The sequence below is a fragment of the Balearica regulorum genome, chromosome 13 (assembly GCF_011004875.1).
Source record: "Balearica regulorum gibbericeps isolate bBalReg1 chromosome 13, bBalReg1.pri, whole genome shotgun sequence".
Classification (NCBI taxonomy): domain Eukaryota; kingdom Metazoa; phylum Chordata; class Aves; order Gruiformes; family Gruidae; genus Balearica; species Balearica regulorum.
The window spans coordinates 4,105,380-4,124,904 of record NC_046196.1 but is presented as its reverse complement, the minus strand read 5'-3'; the positions used below and the strand labels follow the sequence as shown (position 1 = coordinate 4,124,904).

Here is a 19,525-nt window from a genome sequence, read left to right as displayed (position 1 = left end):
TCAGATGATATTTGGATGAGATTTGGGTGGAGATGACAGTGACCCGTCTGTGCTGAGCTCTGCCTTCATCTGAGGTAACACTTCAGTCATTAGGGAGTCACTTTGCGTAGCCGTGGACTGACCTGTGGACACGAGTTGTCCCCAGTTGTCCTTATTAAATGCAGAAGCAAAGACAGCCTGAGGGAAATTACCTGTTTAAAGGAAAACTGGGATAAGTACTGTTTTAAATGGGTGACTACAGCTCTGGGAGAGAGGAGAACTGGCAGGACAGTACAAAGCATTTGACAGAGACCTGGAGCTATGCTTTCTGCTGAGATGGTGTTCTCAGCAGCCTAATGGAGGGTGGTGAAGCCTCTGTGCCATGAAAGGGTCTCCAGCCCAAATGCGTGCTCCCTGACCCCATCTGCACCTGAAACAACTATGCCATGGAGTCCCCAAAAACCCTGCTCATGCCTGAGGGAGCGACTGTCATGCTATTGCAGGAGCAACCTATGGATCAAGCAGTGATGAAGATTATATAAACACAGAGAGGTATACGGTCATTGCATCTCCATAGACATCTCCTCTAAGACACTTGCCATCAGAGCTCCTTCAGGAGTCCATAGACTCCATGCAGTGACAAGGCAGCTTGCTCTGCGGGTCCCAGGAGGACCTCCTTACATTGCTGCAGCTGTGAGGGAGGTGGCCCTCCCCAGTTTAACTCTTCATTCTCTTTCCCCACCCTTCTTGCTCTGCTACCTCCCCTAACAGTAATCCCTGCTTGGCTTTTCTTACCAAATACCTTCCCTGGCATGGACTGAACAGGTTTTGAAGCTTTCTACAGCAGTAGAGATATGGCCAGGACTGTCCCAAAGCCCAGTTACTGCTAGAAACCCTGTAAACTCCTTATCTCTAAATAAATCAAATACACCCCATTAAATACAGAGCTTTTAAAACCCACACCTCACTCCTTCTTCAGATTCCCATCACCGTATTCTGGCAAGCTTGAAGATGAAATCCTTTGACTACCACCTATGTGCAGCTATTGACACTTAGCCATGGATCGAAGTGACTTGCCACAACTTTCAGGTGTAAGGAAGAAGTGGAAGATATTTTTGTATTTGTCCACAAGGCCTGACACTCCTGTGCAGACCCTTCCTACAGCAGACATACCATAAATCCAACGTATCCAGCAAGCCTCCACGCTGCTCTGCAAGGCTGCAGTCAGGGTAAATGGAAGGCAAGCAGGTCTTAGTGCTTGTATCTCAGCTAACTTTGTGGTTCCATTTCTTCCTTCATTCCAGGTGGAGGCTGGACAAGCTGCTGGAGGAGAAATTCATGGAGGATTGTAAAATAAACCGCCCCCACATTTGGCTCAGGAAGCCCTGAACAACATTACTGAAGACTGAAAGTATATACATATACAAATACAAAACCATGTACATATGTATAGATGTAGCTATACTCATGTATATGTAACAGTTACCCCGTTCTCATACTTTTTCTTTGGTTCCTGCCTCTGTCCCTGTCCCAGGCAGGATGCTGGGACGCTTTCAGCCTGATTTCATAAGTCCATTCTTGTCCTTCATGCAGCTGGGTGCCTGAATGTCCACGTAGGTGTGTAATACCCCATGTCCAGTCTCTCCGTCTCTCCCATTGTCAGGCACAGCCTGACTCACGTCCCCTTCCTCACTTTCCATTTGGTCATGTCATTTCTAAACCGCCTTCCTTCCCTATTCCCCACCCATGCATATGCATTTATTTTTCCCCAATGGCCACCTCTTCCCCTTCTTCGAAATCATTTGCAGAAAGCTAACGTCAAGTTGGTTTAATTAAAGCTCCTGCATGTTTATCATGTCTTTAAATCATTTCCTTCAAACAATCTTTATATGAAGTTAGCACTTTGTCAAAACACAATCCAAACCCACAGCTCAGGGCACAGCGGGAAGCACACAAGGGGAGAGCGGAGTAGCTTGGAAAGTTTGGGTGTGCTCTTTGCTAGAAGCTGCCGAGCCCACCCCTCCAAGACCTTTATTTCCCCCTGCGGCAGCTGTCATCTGATCCCACGCTTTGGCTTTGAATGGGGCTCTCTGAGGATGCCAGATGTTGGGAACAAAGGTCTAAAAATAATCTTTCCAAATAATCTTCCCATCTATCATTCAAGGAGAGCATGTGCTTTGTGTGAACATGTGAGCGAGAACCTGATCTAACTTTGAGTAAAGAAGTTCAACAGCAGCTCCTGGCTTCTGCTTGTGGGCTCCTTTTTTTTTTTTTTTTTCCTTTTTTTTTTTTTACCCTTTCCCTTCCCAGAAGCTGCGCAGCGAAAAGCGGCTCTCACCAGCGATCAGCCCTCGCTCTCCCTCCCTCCCCGTCTCCCTCCCTCCTTGCCAAGACTCTGAATCGTCTGGATCCTGAAAGCTGGGCTCCTTATTTGATCTCTCCTTGGGAAAATGGATTCCAGGGTGCTGTCCGAGATGCATTTCTGTAAAAAGATCTTCGCTGCAACCTTGTGTGTCTTAGTTTTGCTGCCAGATTTGGGCTGTGCAAGGAATCTCTGGAAGCGTGCTCTACATCTGAAAATGACGGAGAAATATGATGTGAGTAAACTGCGGTGGGGTGATTTTTGGGGGAGCTGGGTGTGTTTGCCATGAAAGGGGAGTTTTCTTTATGTGTGTGTATCATTTTAGAATAAGAAGTATTTGAATCCGCAGGCTGTCTCTTTATAAAAGGGTTACATTAAGTTTCCCAGGCTGGACTAAACTTTTGCCACCTAGCTGCTGCAATGGGAAACTTGCAAAGCACACTTGGAACAGGGAGAAGTTGGTACGGCAGCCAGCACTGTTTTTCCTAGAAACTTCAGAGGGCAGCAAGGGAAGCGTGAATGAGGAGAAGGGCAATGCCAAACCTATGTGTCTAGGGCGAGATTTAGCGAAAAGAAGATAATGTGATTTATTGCTTGGAGCAGGGAGGAGGGTTCCCTGCCCGGTTCCTCCACTGCCTTTTGGGGTAACTCTGGGTAAATGTCTCCAACTCCCAGTGATACTGTGTACTAGAGGGATGGTGACATTGCCTAGGGTTTGGTAAATCACTGGAGCATCCCCGGATCCACAGTGTCAGAGTAACGTGCTGATCACACCTTAAGCCACCTTCTTATCCTCAAGCCATCACAAGAACAAACCAGGGAAGGGCAGGAGATTCTGTGCAAGAAAACACAGCATGGAGCTGAAGAGGCTCCAGTGTGCCCTGTGTGCCCAGGCAGCACTGGAGCACTTGCGGTGCCTGCCCAGTGCGTTAGAGGGGATACAGAGCCATGCGGCTGCTCACCAGAGGGGCACGGAGCGCAACCGCCGTTTCCAAATCTGCGGCGGTACTTAGAGCAGTGCTGGAATTGAAACTGAAGCAGCAACAAGTTACTGTGAGTGGAAAAAAAAGGATGGGGCTGGGTCTTGTTCTGGTGTGTCTGAGCCAAAAGGCCGTGGAGGAAATTAAAAAAAAAAAAAAAAAAAAAGGAAAGTAATTGGAGAGCTTGACTTTCAGGACCTGCTGTTTAGAAAGAAAAAAAACATTGAATTTGAAATTTTTACTTACTCCATTAAAATCTTCTTAGAAGCCAGCACTGACCCAAGGCTTCTGCCCCTTGAATCGCTCAGGTGGAAGCCCCAGCCAGTCTGTTTTCTCGTGCTCGGGTTTGATTGCATCTCCCAGCCATTGCATGTACATAAACAGATCCCTGGTGTCACAGAGGGGTTCCTCCACCTGTTTTCTACAGCCACATATAAAAGCTTTTCATTTAAACGGATGCTTTTTCACCCATGAGATGTAGAGTGATGTTTGGGGACAGCTACATTTGGTTTGTGCGATTGCTGACTCAGAAGTGTGATGCCTGTCTTTTGCCCCTGCGGAATGAACTGAAATATGGTGCTCGTCTCCTTGAAAATTTGCAGAAAACATTGTGCTAATATTTGAAAGGCACCCCAGTATTTTACAACAAGAAATTTTCTTTATTGTAGCCTCCCTTGGGACAGAGTATCATCTGGTTACACTTTAATTGGAAAATGATGACATGAAGAGCTGTGTTTCCTGCAAAATCACGCACTGGAAAGTATTTATTAGTATGTTCTTCTGTCATATTTCAATGCAAAGCTCAAATTCAATAGGAACTATGAAGTAAATGACCCAGAGAGATAGGACAGGAGTAGAACAGGAATTTACATGTTGATCTTGAGATAATGTGCTCTGTAGAGGCACAGAGCCCACTCCCCTGAGGATATATCCTCTTCTTTCAATCTGCAGTTCTTCAAAGGGCTGTTTTTCCTGGCAGCCGTGAATCCAGGTGCTACTGATCTGGCAAGCTCAGCTAGAATTGCTCATATTGACAGAAACATCTTATCTAGGAAAAACAGGAAATGCTTTTCTTTTTCCTTCTCCCCAAAGCCTTGTAAGGAGGAAGCCGTCTGCTCTCCATCCTCTTATTCACCAGGACTCTGTCTGGCAGCCCTTCTTGTTTCTCAGAGAGATGCTTTCTTTTCTACCAAATGCTACATGTTCCCTACAGTTCAAAAATCAGAGGCTGTGGGTGGAACAGCTGATTTGTGAGTCACTTGGATAGAGGGGTAACAGATGGAGGTGCTTACGGCAACATGCAGCCATACAGGAGATGGGCCGTAGACATCCCTGTGGGAGCCCCAGAAGGACACGGACAAGGTCTGGAGGGGTAAGAGGTGGTGAGGAGTAGGGAGTTGACTGAGTTATGTTGTCTGAGCCCAAAATATCCTCTGAGTCTACAGTAGGAGGAATGCATCCACCAAACTGCTGGCCTCAGAATGATGAGGTGTTACGGTGAGGAGCTGGTTTGAGGTCTGACCAGGAGTTTCTCATGAAGGTGTGTGAGGAAGGGTGTTTGTTGGCAAGGAGGGGTCAAGTGGGAGTGAAGAAGGGAGAAAGAGGAGAGCGAATGCAGTGAGAAAAAAAAACTGGCAGTCAGCAGTGGGACTGAGGAGCTTGGGCTTCCAGCTTTTAGCAAATCCGTGTGTTTTACAGCCGGAGAGGACACTCGACAAGTCCAGTGATTTGCAGCTGGTGTTCTGCAGCCCCTGTACGGGCAGTGGACTGTTCCCAAAGGGCACAGGGAGGCAGCTTCTAAAAAGACCTTGTAGCCCATACCTGGAGATATCCTTAACCAGGCTATTTTGGGAATGAGGGAATCCTGTTTCCCACTGGGATAGTTTATGGATACACAAACCAGTGGCAATGGTTTTATTAGATCAGATGCGCAAAAATATTTTTTTGACCATGAGGTTTTGAAAGAAAGAGGTTCAGAGCAATAGGTGAACAGAGCAAATGGGCAGGGAGGTCATGAGGTACAAAGTTATTTGGCTAAAAATGTTATATTGTTCCCAAACGGAAATGTCATTCATGGAGCCAACTGTTCATTGCAATTTTGGCTTCTTGGTTTCTGAATCATCTGTGAAGCAACTGCAGTAATTCTTTGGTGTGGGTTTTTTCATGTATCCATTATTTCCCAGTATTATTTTGGTCACTACAATTCAGTCTGCAGCTGACATTTCAAATAGAATAGTAAACTGTGACCTTCCAGGATGAATGCTCCTTCAAATCAGGAGACCTCTTAAATGTTTGGAACTGCATAGATTAAATGCTAAATGATATTATATATCTCAAAATGATACTTGGCCAAGCATTTACTCTATTTAAAATCCAAAAGCAGCAAAAAAACTTGAAATTTAATTATATTCAGTCCAGAAGCACATTATTTCAAAGCTGGAGTGTTTTCAGCTTTTTTGAGGAGTGGGATGATGTGTTAGCTTACACCTTGTTTTACACTTTAAGATGGAAAACATCATCAAAATGATGATTTTTCTTTTTTTCTTCCGAACCTATCTTGTGGTTCAAACATCCCATCAATTCATGGGAAAATAACCACGTGGAAGTGCTTTTGAGTAGTTTCTTGTTCGCTGAATAGAAACAACTAAGGAAAAAGCAGAAGAAAATTGTTTCTTGATATTGAGAACAGGGCGGGCTGATACTGGGAACAGGGCAGGAGGCTGTTGTTTGTGGAAGTACTAGGAATTCTCTGTCTCTCACACACAGACACACACACATTATTTAACCAATTATAGATATAACCAGGATATGGATTTTCCTTAACGTGCACCTTGTACCAGAAATTAAAACTCATTAAAAATCATCCTGACTTTTCTCTATACTTCTACTTCGGTGACACTCCATCTCTGTGCAACCAGGCAGAGGAGAAGCCTCACTGCTCTCCGTTTCCCCCTAGCTATGGCTCAAAAAATGGAGATGAACTTTGGTGTAAACCCCACCACTTTATCAATACAATGCTACACTATGTGTAATACATGGCGGAACGTGGAAGTAAAATGTCTCACATCAGTAGCACGAACAATGTGCGTTACTTCTTTTGGCGTCCCTTGGGATTGCCTTCATTCTCTACATTGCAAATTATCCCAAGGGAATGCAGATGATGTTGTTTTCACCGTTACTGATAATTGATTGCTGCTCGGTCACACGTAGCAGCAGCAGCTGTGTAGGCCAGCGGTTGGTCCTCAGGGCAATGGACCTCCTGGGGCCTCTGCTGGGATATTTTCTTGGACAGTACATGTGGGGACATGCTGTTTCGCAAAGGCACACATGTTCCACAGAAGCCATTGGGAGGTTTCAACAATGAGGCTGTAGCAGCATGTAGATAAAGAGGGATATTAGTCTCACCCCAAATTTCTCCATAGCCTGATGGTGAAATTTCCTAGAGACCCCCTCGGGGACAGTTGCACCATGTTGTTTCTTGGAATAACAACCCCATTGTTCGTCACTGATTTCAAAACACAACACTGATGGGGCCAAGTATATATAGGGCTCTTAACAGCTTGCTAGCGAGTGCATGGCAGCACTCACTTCATACCTTTGGCTAGATGCTGACCTCTTTTAAAAGTACAAATCCAGAATTGTTTTTTTTTTTTTAATTTGACTAGAGCTTATTAATGTGTGTTAATTAATCTGAGAACTGATTGCCCTTTCAGAGTACGTTATGCTGCTCTGGGGAGCTGAGCTCAAGCCCAGAGATGAGTAGTGTAGCCATAGGTGAGAAAGGAGTGGGCTTGGTGATTCACCTCTCTGTCGGAGGGAGTTGGCTTCTTGCTCAAATGCTGCCAGCATGAATAATATCTGAATGCTGCCTCTTATAAATGTTTCTGGTAAAATCCTGTGCCTGTTAATCCACTTTAAATCTCCCTTGTCCTTTTGGTGTGCAAAGAGCAGCTGGGCTCCTTTCTGCTATAGTCAAACACAGCCTCATTTTCTTTGGAATTAAATTGACATCACCCACACAGATCTCACCCAGAACTTCTCATGGTTTAGAAGTAGTCTCTAATTTAACAACCCAGGACCCTACAGTGGATAAATTTGAAAGACTTTGTACCACTCCTCTATGAGTTCTGGTCCAGAAGAAGGTGATGAAGGTAGCAGGAGCCTATTGAGGAGACAGGTGCTACCTGGGACATTAGTTCCAGGTCCCATTTGGGGACGTAACCTCAGAACAATACAGTGTCATTGTTTCCACTGCTTTACTGTCAAAGTGTTTTGGCATTCTTGTCATGAGGATGCCCAGAGTCTTTCTCTCTGTTTCTCAGACAAGTATAACAGACTTTAAGGATTTTTTTTTTTTACCTCCTCAATGTCATTACAATAGCCTTAATTATAAAATGAGTTCCTTCCAAAGCAGTGAGCTAAGGTGATCATACAGCGCTCTCTTCAGTGTGCTGAAGACAGGGCTGGGGAAGCCGAACGGTTAATTCTCCTCTCTAATGACTGCGTGAAAACCACTTCAAAAACCCCTCCTCTGTTTCAACTGATGGGATGTTTGGTATTCACCTTATGCCAAACCTTTGTTTCCTTTTCTTTTCTTTGCAAGGATTATGAGTACCCTCTTCATTCTCACAGTTCCCACTACCAGAAGAACGACCGTTGCCCCCCGCCGCCCCAGACTTTGCCTGACCGAGCCTGCGAGGTGCCCAGCTGCCGGTCGGATTCAGAGTGCGAAAGGCACAAGCGCTGCTGCTACAACGGATGCATCTACGCCTGCCTGGAGTCCGTACAGCCACCACCAGGTAGAGTAAACCCGGCGATCAGACTGGTAGAGAGAAGTACGCAGATATGATGGTAGTCATCCCCACGTGTGTTGGGTCTTGGGTAGGAGGCACAGTTTGAGTGTGAGTTGAGGATAAAGCTTCAGTTCCACACTTCTGACTTCTGGTATGATTGCTGAATTGAAAAATTATCTAAGGCCAGCTGGTGTGGCAAAATTTCCACCAGCACAAATGGTAGAAATCACTTGAGGCCGGTTCTTTTCCTGGGATTATATATTCAGGAAAAGAAGTAATCCCAATCTGAGTTAGTGCTCACAGCACAGCTATCTCATCTGATCCGTGCCATGGGAATGGAGGACGGGAAACAGCAGCTGCTTTGGCCTTTATGACAGCAGGTTCTCGTGGCCCTGGATAACATCCATGACTCTCTTGCCGCTGGGACAAGAAGAGCATGAATATAAATATCTTGCTGAAAACTCAAATCCATCCTTCAGGAGCCTGGCAGCCTTGTCACTGGCTTTTAGAGGAAATCTGTGACTTTTCCTTAACTGTGTGCCCTATGGCTACTCCACCTTGACTCTGTGGTCTCTTGTTTATGTCTTTTATAGTTTTAGACTGGTTGGTTCAGCCCAAACCCCGCTGGCTGGGAGGAAATGGGTGGCTTTTGGATGGCCCAGAAGAAGTCTTGCAAGGTACAGTACATTTCACTGTCTTTTCTGCGGTAATTATACACAGGCACTAAATAATATATTCATCATACACAGGGCTTGCCAGGGATGCTGGGATGCCAGGTCTTCTGGTATTTGTCTGGAGTTTGCGTAGGAATAACACTGTGTGGTGCTGGGGGCTAGTTTCTGGTGCAGTAAATCAGTTGGTTTTTATCCATATGACTTATCCAGCAGACCACTATGAATACTCCAGGGAACTGGATTTGTTTCCATTCTTGGAATAAGTAGAAATATATCTTTTCTTTAGAAAAAGGCTTTGTCAGCATACACATATTTTCTGCCAGCTTCCTGATAGACTGTGGGCGGACTTGGATTAGGAGATCTTTTAATCCAGTGTGGCCGCATCACACAGATGCCTTGGGCTGGGGCTGTGCCTCTCGGGTCTGAAGGCTGCTTTGAACAAGAGCCCTGGCAAGCTGCTGCAGAGTTGTGTCAACCTGACATGGAGCTGGGAGCATCTAAGCTTGGGGTCTGCTAGTGAGATTGGGCTTCTCATGTTAATTACATAGGGAAAGGTCTTTTAATTAATTTTTTCCAATTTTCTCAAATTGAAACTAGGAGGGAGTGGGCGGGGTGGGAAGACAAGTTTTCTTCTACGAGGCATTCCCAGAACTATGTATGCCTAAAGTTCTTAATTTCTTCATGGAAAGGCTATTGCAGCTTTTGATCAGCTTTAGTCAGACACAGGTAGTGCCAATGAATTACTCTCTTTGGTCTTAGACAGATGGTATCAGACTTGATGAACCTTGACTCTCATCTATTGTGGAAACTCCTAGTTCTTCAAGAGAAATTTCTGCCTCCAGCTCATTTGAGTTGCACTGCTAGAAATAGGATAAAACAAGTTCCTCCTCATCCATCCTCGTTATCCTTATATTATTTGTTCTTATCTTAGCACCTTCATCTCAGCTTGAGGGAGTAATTAGTGAAGTAAGAACCATCAGTCACGGCATGAGAATTACAGCAGATGTCCTTGAAATTAAAATCCTGGTAAATGAAAGGGTGGAGTGTCCTTGCATAGTCTGTACATTTAATGGACACAAACACTACCTGTGAGTCCTGCTTTACTTTTTCATTCCACTCGGCACTTGCTGGATGTCCAGGGTCAAGACGGTTAAAGCCTCCATTTGTACCAGGGCTGGTACTGCCTTACTCCATAGTGAGTCACATCTGAGGTTCAGCTTCATCAGTAAGTTAATGGGTGTGGAGCAAAGAACAAAGCAGCAAACTGCCAGCTTCCTGGTCACGTTTCCTTGATTCCCCACCCAGCCCGAAACATGGGCTCAAACAGACTTATGGCTGCTTGGAGGGAACAGCCGCGTGGAGGGACCACCCACCAGTGTGAGCATGGTGGGCAGTGGTGGTCTGTCTTCACCGCTTTCCAGCCCTTGCACAGACCCTGCACAACAGGCTGTGGAGAGGGTGTCGTCACAGGGCTGACCTGCATGCCCATATTGGGCCAGACACATCAGTTTTTGTGTAAGGTGTGAACATGATCACCTGCTCTGCCAGGCTTCTTTGGAGGTGTTAGCTCCTTGGTACCCTTGCATGGGAAGTAGTCTGAGATCCTGTCTGGGAGGAGATACAGAAGGTGGCCATGTTGTCATATTTTGGTTGCCCGTGGGTGTTAAAGCCATGATTTATGACCTGCGGGCTTCTTTTGCAGCTGAGGCTTGCAGTACTACTGAAGATGGAGATGAGCCTCTGCATTGCCCCACAGGCTATGAATGCCATATCATCAACCCAGGTAACACAGCTGAAGGAATCCCTAACAGGGGCCAGTGCATCAAGCTCCGTGGAAATCCAGGTCAGTTGACTGGAAGTCTCCCTTCCTTTCTTCTTCTGTCATGCAAACACCAGCTAGGGACGGTGTATTCTCACTGGCTTTGAAGGAGATCTGGTGGTACATCTGCTCTCATGGGCTTCCTGGGTTTTCTGGGTGCCCCCAGGCAGTGTGTGACAGCTGGGATGGGACACACTCCCCACTCTGCAGCCATCTCAAGTCTCTAATGCCCTTGATGCTGGCTGAGCTATGTGAAATACCCAAAGCAGGGTGAAATACCCAAAGCTATGTGAAATACCTAAAGCAGGGGTACACACTTCTTGTTTGCTCTGTATGCCAGCATCCTCTGGGATTGTGTAAGCAGAGCGGGTAGTAACCTGCATGTGCCATTATTACGCAGCACAAAAATAGACATATTTATATATTACTGAACACCTAACTAAGAAATACGAGTTCCAGTTTTGACTTCTGACTTCACTTTCTGCATCCAAAACATTGTTCCTCTTATTCTGCTGACACATTTGCCCAATAACAGAACTTACCTAGGCCAAGCTATTTTTCAGGAAAGCTCATAACATGTCTGGGTATGTGTAACTTCATTGAATAGTAGGATATCTATGTCTGAGACTTGAGACATCAGTTTTGCCAGCTGGTCACAGTAGAAGCCACGGGAAGCATCAAACCAGATCTCTGAATTGCTTCTGTAAAAGGCTAAGATTTTTCCTAGGGCTTTTTGATCATCTCTTTTATTCTTTTATAACTTTTTCTTTAATAACATCCGTAGTAACTAATGTAATGTGTAGCTGTGTGGCTCTTAGACATGAGGTATTTCTAAGAGCTTAAATAATTGTATTAATGGTAAACAGAAAAACCTAGCTGGAACCTGAATTATATAAAACCTTAATAGATGGTCTGAAATTTTACCCAAATTTTCTTTCATTTGAGAAAGTCTGCGATTCCTTGACTCATAGCTACTGAAAAGAACATAACATGCTAGTGGCCGGCAGTTAACCACTTTCAGGGAAAGGGAGTTGTGTCCACATAGTTCAATAACCTAAACAGTTTTAGAAGAGTTTTATAGCAGCCTACACTGTTTCAGCCACAGAGATCTTTTATTTTGCTGTTTGTGAGGTTATTATTTCCATATCTATAATTTCTCTGTGCTGTACACAGAAGGCAGGAGTTGAACACAAAGAACGAAGGCAGACTGGATACGTTCTCATTACATACCTTCTTTTTCAGATGGACGCAACCTGAGGCACAAGTATTACAAGGAATATTTTGGTAAGCTGCTGGCATGAAATATTTGCTATTATTAACCTTTATCGTTATTGCATTGCTTACAAGGAATTTTTACTGCTTATGAAATGAAGGTTTGTACATAGCAAAAAGAGATTCTTTAGCCTCAAGTCTCTATGCCTTGGTTAAAAGATCTTATTTTAAGATCTGCAATGCCCTGACTGTGGACTCTTGAGAATCAGTATCTCCAGCTGTGACACAATGTGTTAAATGGTGCAGCCTTCTGCCAGGGTTTCCCACCCAAGGCATGAGAAACACCCAATCCAACAACCTTTTGTTATATTTATATTTTGGGAGCTTTGCTCATGGCCCAGGACTCCTTGCAGATGAACACAGAACTCTCTCAAAAGCAGGGTCTTTTGCCAAGAGCTTGTATTGTGGTATGTGATAAGAGGTGACTGGAGCCCAATGAATCAGTCCCTTGTTGTCATCTGAAACCACAGGAGGTGTCAGGTCCCTTGCACAAGTTGATGGATATGTATCTCAAAGAAAGCAGGAAGATCTCCCAGATCTCTCTTCTCATGGCTTCAAAGCTCCTCTTTGAAGGAGCTAACGCTTGGATCTAGAGGGGGACAGTCAGATCAGATTGGAAGTGATATTCAGATATAACCAGACAACATCTTTGATATGATAAGATTTACAAACAGCCAAATTCGGCCAATTTAGCTGATAAAAGTATGAAAGGATTTCCTTTCCTCTGCCCAGCGGGCTATCACAGCTCTCCCAGAGAGCTGCTAAATAACGAGACCAGTAACACTGTACTGCTTAGAGAATCTTGAGAAAACATTTGCCACAGACTAGCTTAAAAATCTACCTTTGCTGATATTTGTTTTACAGGGAGCAATTCCAACAATGTGGTCGGCTATGTGAAAAACCAGCAGAAGCATTTAGGCTAATCAAAGGTGTGCCTGGGTAAGTGTCCTGTGAGTAAAGGGAAAGCTGGGTGAAAATAGCTGGTGCCTAGCATGCAATTATTTAAAGAAATTGTTGTTTGAGGGTGAAATTACCTCTCATCAAAACGCCAATATAAGGACAGCACCTTAAAACTACGTACAGGTGCATACCTCGGGCTCTGTGAAACACCTCGGCTAACAAACAGATGGTGCTGTAAAAGTATCCCAAGAAATCTGTGGCATTGGAGATTGGGCTCCACAAACTGTCCATGGAGCAGTTCATGTCTTTCCCAACTCTTACTCTTCCCCCTCTCACTTCTTCTACTTTCACAAGCTGCACCTGATTTCTTTGAAGAACTTTTGCCTTGTGGGTGTTTAGAGGCTGGAGTGATTTCCGGGATGAAAAATAAATGCTGCAAACTTTGTGTGCCTTAAGACTTTAAACTTTCTGTTTAGGGGCTTCTTCTAATGCAAGTAGAACTGCTCCTGTAAGACAAATTAAAAAGCTCTTTATTCTGAACTGATTGCAATAAGGGTCAGTCTTGCAAATACTTAGGCACAGGGGTGATTTTGTGGGATAACTTTATGCACGTGATCAGTTACACTGGACAGTGTGACCCTCTCATGTGAGTAAACGTACGTGTATCTGGCCAGAGTGAAGCTGCCTGACAAAGCTCCAACCCATTTGTCAGGCTTTGAATTAGGCAAGAATGAAAATATTGATTATACCAAAGGTTCTGTCCCAAGGTGGTTTTCTCAACACTTTCAGCTTCTCTTTAAAACTAACTTGAGCTTAACTGGCAGTTATGAAAACAAAGCAGTTCAGTGTATCTTTTATGTACCTACGTCACGCCACTGTTAAGATTACACAGCTACATAAGGACAAGTTCTGTGCAAACATCCCAGGAAGGATAAATATTTTAATTCCTCTCTTTTGTTTGATTTTCACCCAGCTGGACCACTCTGTTAAGCAGCTGTCAAGGAATGCTTTAACCAACAGTTTTCTGTTTTGGAAGAACTCTGGTCCCAAATCTCCACGAGCACGTCTCCAGCATTTCCCTGATCCCTGCCCATCAGTGATAAACAGACTTGGCTATTCAAGGAACAGGATGAGCCAAGATTTTAAACCTATGAGGAAGGGGAGGAATGTGATCCCCTGAAAGAAACCACACCGTTTATGAGCTGCCCTTCTACCACTGAAATGCAAATACCTCCAAGTGGATTCCTATAAGCCACAGCGCTGGAACAGAGCCTGCCCTTTATGTGCGTAGTGTCTGACTGATTCAGATTTCATGAACATAACTCAGTATTATAAAAATGAAGTGACGTCAGAATTGTACCTAAATACCATATCTAAGTTGCATTAAAATAGGCAGGACTGTAAGGCTAAAGGAGCTCTCTGGATCAAATCCAGTGCCTGCCTATCTCAAACAACTACTTTAAATAAGCTTTTTCATAAGCTTAAAGTTCCAAGAAACCTGCAGGTTTCTTCTTTCCCTATTTATACCTAGGTTTGACACCCAGTCTACAAGCCTAAACCTGAAATCTTAAGAATTTGAGAAAATCTGAGCTAGGAGCAAAACACGGTTTATAAATTTTTTTTTTAGGTTACTTTCCTTTAGCTTCTCAGTCTGGTGAGCTACAGATCAAGAGCTAATGAAGGAAGAGATTTCTTTCTACACTATCTAAGGAGACACACACGTGTGCCAGTCTTTGCCAGCACAGTTAATACTCACAAAATGTACATCTGCATTTTTGTACCTGCAAAACCTCAGCAAGAGGGCTGAAGTCTGGATCATTGGTTGCACGTGTTAGAAAAGCAAAAGCAGGATAAATTTGTGTGATTAAAAGGATTGTCTGGCAGATGGGCAACTGCTCCTTAGAAGTCCTGTACCTTTAGGTTGACTTCCATAAATCCTTAAGGTCAAGTTATTTGTATTTGGGTCTTACAGCTTCTTTTAGCTGTTTAGCATTATAAAATAGAAAACACATTTGCTATGAATGTTTTCTTTTTCTATGGCAGTCCGAAAGGGACAATTGCATTTCATTTTGACAAATCTGCCAGAACTGCTAGGCAAAAGGAGCCGTGTTTGCTCCCTTGTTTAGTACGTGCCCCCATCTGCATGCATAAAATCAGCATTTTAATATGCAGAGTAGTAGCGGTGTATATAAATACCCAATTCACAAATACAAGTGCCTGCTTCTACCCACAAACAATGGGATTTTTTTTTTTCACTCACCAAATGGTTTAAGCCAAAGCTAAGATGCTTATAAAACACTTGATACTTTGCATATGACGTTTCCAGCTGGAGGGATGCAGGATGCCAAACTGCTCTTCTGTTTCCTATCATAAACGGGCACGCTCCTCGATGCCTCACAGAGCAAAGGAACAGACGAAGGGCTCCACATTTCCCTAAATATCTTCATTTGTTGTACTCCATTCACTTCTTTGTGCCTTTGTTCCAAGCTCTAGGTATTAAATGCAACACCATATCCGGCCAGATCTATTCCTAGAATTTTACCATATACCACTTCATACAATATCTGAACTCCTGCTGAGAGACACGAGTCCACCTGTATTTTATAGTTCCAGTCTCAGTTTAGGTCAGAAACTTGCCGCTTTGCCACTGACACTACTTGACAACTTAAAGCAACACAGCCCGTAATGAAAGTCTGAATGCAGCCTTACTCCTAGGTGCTGCTCAGTGAAGGGGATTGATTTTTTTCAGCATTACTTTTTGCAGAAAAATCAGATTCTGATTAAATGAGCAAAGCCCTTCACTGGTTACTGCTAAGTCCTGAAGAGTAGATGCCAGATTGGTCTATTTTAAAATAAAAAATTCAGTGCCTAAAAACATCAGAGGATCCAGTTGAAAAACATGTCTTGAGCATTAACAAATTTGCAAGGTTAAAACTTCGGATCTCAACCTAGTCTTGCAAAGCATCCAAAAATATGTTTGATTTCAGTAGATATATTCACTCCAGTGGCTGCTTTTTTGTAGTTACAAAAGAACATACCTGACCACCTTGCTGGGTGGGATGATAAAGATATTCTTCTACCTGCAAAAGGAATTTAAAAAAAAAAAAAATTGACAAATTAATAATTTGTTGATGAATCTCTGTTTACTGGGTGTTATCAAAGACATCACCCTTCCTTGTGGTGCTATAATGCTTCGGGGTTTTTTTCAAATTATTGTCAAACTCAGAAACAAAAGTCACAGAAGAGACTTGTCTAAACGCTGTGTTTTCAACACTGACCTCCATCACAGGTTGAAACGAAAACATGGAAAAAAATGAGTTGTCCTCAGCTTGTCTTCTCTCCAAAGACAAATGGCTTCACAACAGTCGTGTAAGCACAGTAGGAAATCACTAATGTAGATTGTTTTTAATGTTTCCATGTACACTTTAAAGCATGTTTGGTGCTATAATAAACTTTACGTGTATCACTGTGTGCCAGCAATGCTCATGGCCTTCCAGATCCTCGAGCTGCTCTGCCATGCAGCAGCCGAGGATCTGCGGCAGCCCCAGGCAGACCCTTCCCGGTGCGTAGACGTGTACAGGTTCTGCCACTTCGGTGCTCAATAAAAAGTGACCAGTATATTTTTCAACTCTGCCTAGTTTCGGTTGTGTGTTCTTGACATACACTTGGCTTCGAATTATGAAAAAAAAAAAGGACAAATCTTTTAAATTTTAGTTGTTGGGAGAGCTCGGAAAACATAGGCACAGGGAGACAAAAGTCATTTTGTGCACTGGAAGGAAGGTGACAGACCCCCCCAACACATCTACCACCAGTGTCCCCTCTGAGAGGGGCCACCTTGGTGGATCAGACGCTCACTCGGTTCTTGGCGCCATCATTTGTATTGCCCAAAGAGGAGCTGATGGACAGAACCGTAAAGAGGATGGTGACCCAAGTAGGTGACCCTTTTATTTTCCTTGTCGCTTCAGAGCTGTTCACTGCCGGCTGGGTTTCAGCTGCCGGCTCAGGTGCTTTGCGCTGCAGAAGCAGCTGCTCAGGTGGCTTTGCAAGAGGCCAAGGCTTGCTCTGAGGGTGGAAAAGCAAACCAAGTCGGAGGCCAGCGTTGGGCTGGTACCCACTGCAGGATACCAGGGCTGAAAGAGGAGCCTGGCACTGAGAGGTTGGGCTGCTGAGCGCTGCGTTTCCAGGAGTAGGCAAGACTTCATTGTCCCACCAGCTCCACCCACACCAACCTTGCTCTACCTGTTCATCAGGAGTGGGCAGGAGTCCTTCTGCAATGCGTCCCTTCTGCCCTGAAACCACAACAGAGCAGTCACAGGGAGAGAAACTGCCTGTAATTTAGCCAAGGAGGGAATAGCAGTGAGGTTCATCGCTTTGGAAAGGTTTTCTGGGGGTTTTGAGAAGATGCCAGCTAGCACTAGGTGTCAGATTAGCTCTTCGGTCTGGCAGTGATGTTATCCTTGGGATCACTTCAACTCCTCATGGCAATGGTCATATGGCCTGTTTGCATGGGGAGACTACGGGATGTGTGTGCATGAGTCGTGCCGCCTGCTGTGAAGCATGAGGTGGACTGACTACCTTGGCTTTCAAGGGAAGGATCTGCTTGGTGAACACCACAAAATGATGTTTTGATTTCAATTTGTTTCCATGTTAATGCAATCAAATAGAGTTTCAGTCGATGTAGCTGGCTAACAGTCTTTGTGGAAAAAACCAGATGACACTGAAGTGCTATCGGTGCATCCATGAACCCAGCAGCTGGAATCAACGGAAGGATAAACATTATAATAGATCTTCACGCAGTCAGGGGCCTGCGTTAAAACCGCAGTGTGCATCTCTAGGTCAGCAATCTGCAGAAGTTGTAAATATGAGAAGAGTAGTAATAAAAAATTGCTGTAATTTTGACATGCCTTGTTCATAGCTCCATTAAACTTTACGGTGCTGACGTGTAAGCGGTAAGTCCTGTTTCTTCCCTTTTTTCCTCCTTCTTGTTACCTTTCTATGTACACAAAGTAGCAAGAACCACAGGAGAAGCTGTGCAAAACAAAAAAGACCTTTTGACAGTTTCCAAGATGGAGATGTGGACGATGGGGTTCCTTTCACCCAGCTGAGCCTCCCTATTGCAGCCGTGGAGTCTGTGCAAACGGAAATCAAGAGATTTAATTAAATTCCCCCTTCCTTCCTGGTGAAACACCTAGGGACAGACCTAAGGATTTTACCTAGCCTTTTTCCTTAGCATTGATAAGATGGAAAGGAACCATGCCCCAAAACTTTGTCCTTTGCTTTTATAGCAGCAGATGTTCTGCCCAGGGGCTGGGAAAAACCTGACCTGAAAGCAGAGCATTTTGGAATTTTGGGTAGCAGCAAACTCAGTAAATTCTACCCATGCACCAGAGTTTTTTTCCCTCAAGGTGGCACAAGAGGCACAGAAGTGTGACAAGCCCTGGTTATGGCGAGGGAAGCAGGTGAAGGAGCTGTGAGATTTTGTAGTGAAAGCAGCACCCTGCCCTCCCAGCTGCAACCCTTTGGGCTCACGTAGTCTCAGATTACAGCTGCTTTCTTCTTTCTGTATGCATCTTCATAACAGATTTTTTTTTTTTTTTTTTTAAAGTTTGCCAAATAACCTACTCAGAACTGGAGTCTGACCCTGAGCTTTATTATCCAATTAAATAAGAATTACTATAAAGATATTTTAATTGGGCTGCGTCTTGTGTTTTTACAGTGTGAAAATTATGCCTTATACCAGAATGAAGAAATACAACTTGTATTACTGGTGTTTCCTTTACATTATAGTCTTGATTCAGGTTATTCCCAGCATTTCCTGAGCCATGAGATAGCAAAATACATGATTTTCCCATCAGATTTTCTAACAGGCAGAAATCAAACGCAGCAAGAAAATGAAACTTCAGCCCGTTGCAGAATGTGTGGCAAATGGCAGGAACAACTACATTTTCTTTCTGCATTTATTCAGTTTCATTTGCGCTAAAATGTAATTTCACGTTACAGGACTGAATGAACACAGAGATGACAGGGCGATAATCCGGAACCCAAACAATACTGTTGCTCCTGAGCTGCAGGTCTGCTGGATAATAAACCACAATGCACCGATTATTATGGTACATTATTATGCTCATCAACTCATATTTCTCCCTTTCTACATCCTGTTTGTGTCGGTATTTGTGTCGTACCCCTCACTGTACCTAATCAGGGCAGGGAGGGAGTGCCTGCACCCCAACCCAGGATGTGGCGTCTTGGCCCGTGTCCACGTTGCATAGGTTCAGGATTTTGTTCTTCTCCGGATTGTGTACTGAGCTACATCTGTGTCCACAAGCAGCAGCTTTTTGCCAAGAGGAGGAAGTTAAATAAGGAAACCGTCAGCGAGAGCCTGTTGCTCAATTAGCCGTCTTGGCAGCAGCGCTTGGCTAACGAGAGCCACGCGCGGGACGGCACAGTCCACGTACACACTGCACTCATCAGAAGGACGCCCGGGCTCCTCGCTCCTCTTGCCGTATGCTGGCATCATGGATGATGGGTGAGGTTTTGGGGATGAGGTTTTGGGGATGAGAAAAGCAAGAACAAAAGCGAGGAAAATTTTTTTCCTACCTGTCTAGAGAGGGGGAAGATTTTTTTCACCACTTTTCTATCAGAGACACGAGGAACAATTCAGTATGATCCCAAGGCTACGACTACTACAAACACACTGGGATGCACAGAGGGATGTATGTCCTCGCCAGGCAGCGCCCGCTTTCCCT

General features: G+C 44.3%; 1 protein-coding gene across 1 annotated transcript; it reads left to right on the top strand.

Moving 5' to 3' along the window:
- Positions 1–2,241: 2,241 nt before the first annotated feature.
- Positions 2,242–16,407, top strand: WFDC1 (WAP four-disulfide core domain 1). The gene is made up of 7 exons (XM_010301357.2): positions 2,242–2,576; positions 7,925–8,120; positions 8,708–8,791; positions 10,491–10,631; positions 11,850–11,891; positions 12,744–12,818; positions 13,753–16,407. The coding sequence occupies exons 1-6, from the start codon at positions 2,430–2,432 to the stop codon at positions 12,800–12,802; spliced, it is 669 nt and encodes a 222-aa protein (XP_010299659.1). The 5' UTR covers positions 2,242–2,429; the 3' UTR covers positions 12,803–12,818; positions 13,753–16,407.
- The last annotated feature ends 3,118 nt before the right edge of the window (positions 16,408–19,525 follow it).

Bases quoted from the DNA above. Each gene is read 5' to 3' on its own strand.
- WFDC1 (XM_010301357.2), top strand. From the start codon at position 2,430: ATGGATTCCAGGGTGCTGTCCGAGATGCATTTCTGTAAAAAGATCTTC. The intron at 2,577-7,924 runs GTGAGTAAACTG...TTTCTTTGCAAG, and splicing joins AAATGACGGAGAAATATGAT to GATTATGAGTACCCTCTTCA. The intron at 8,121-8,707 runs GTAGAGTAAACC...TGTCTTTTATAG, and splicing joins GTCCGTACAGCCACCACCAG to TTTTAGACTGGTTGGTTCAG.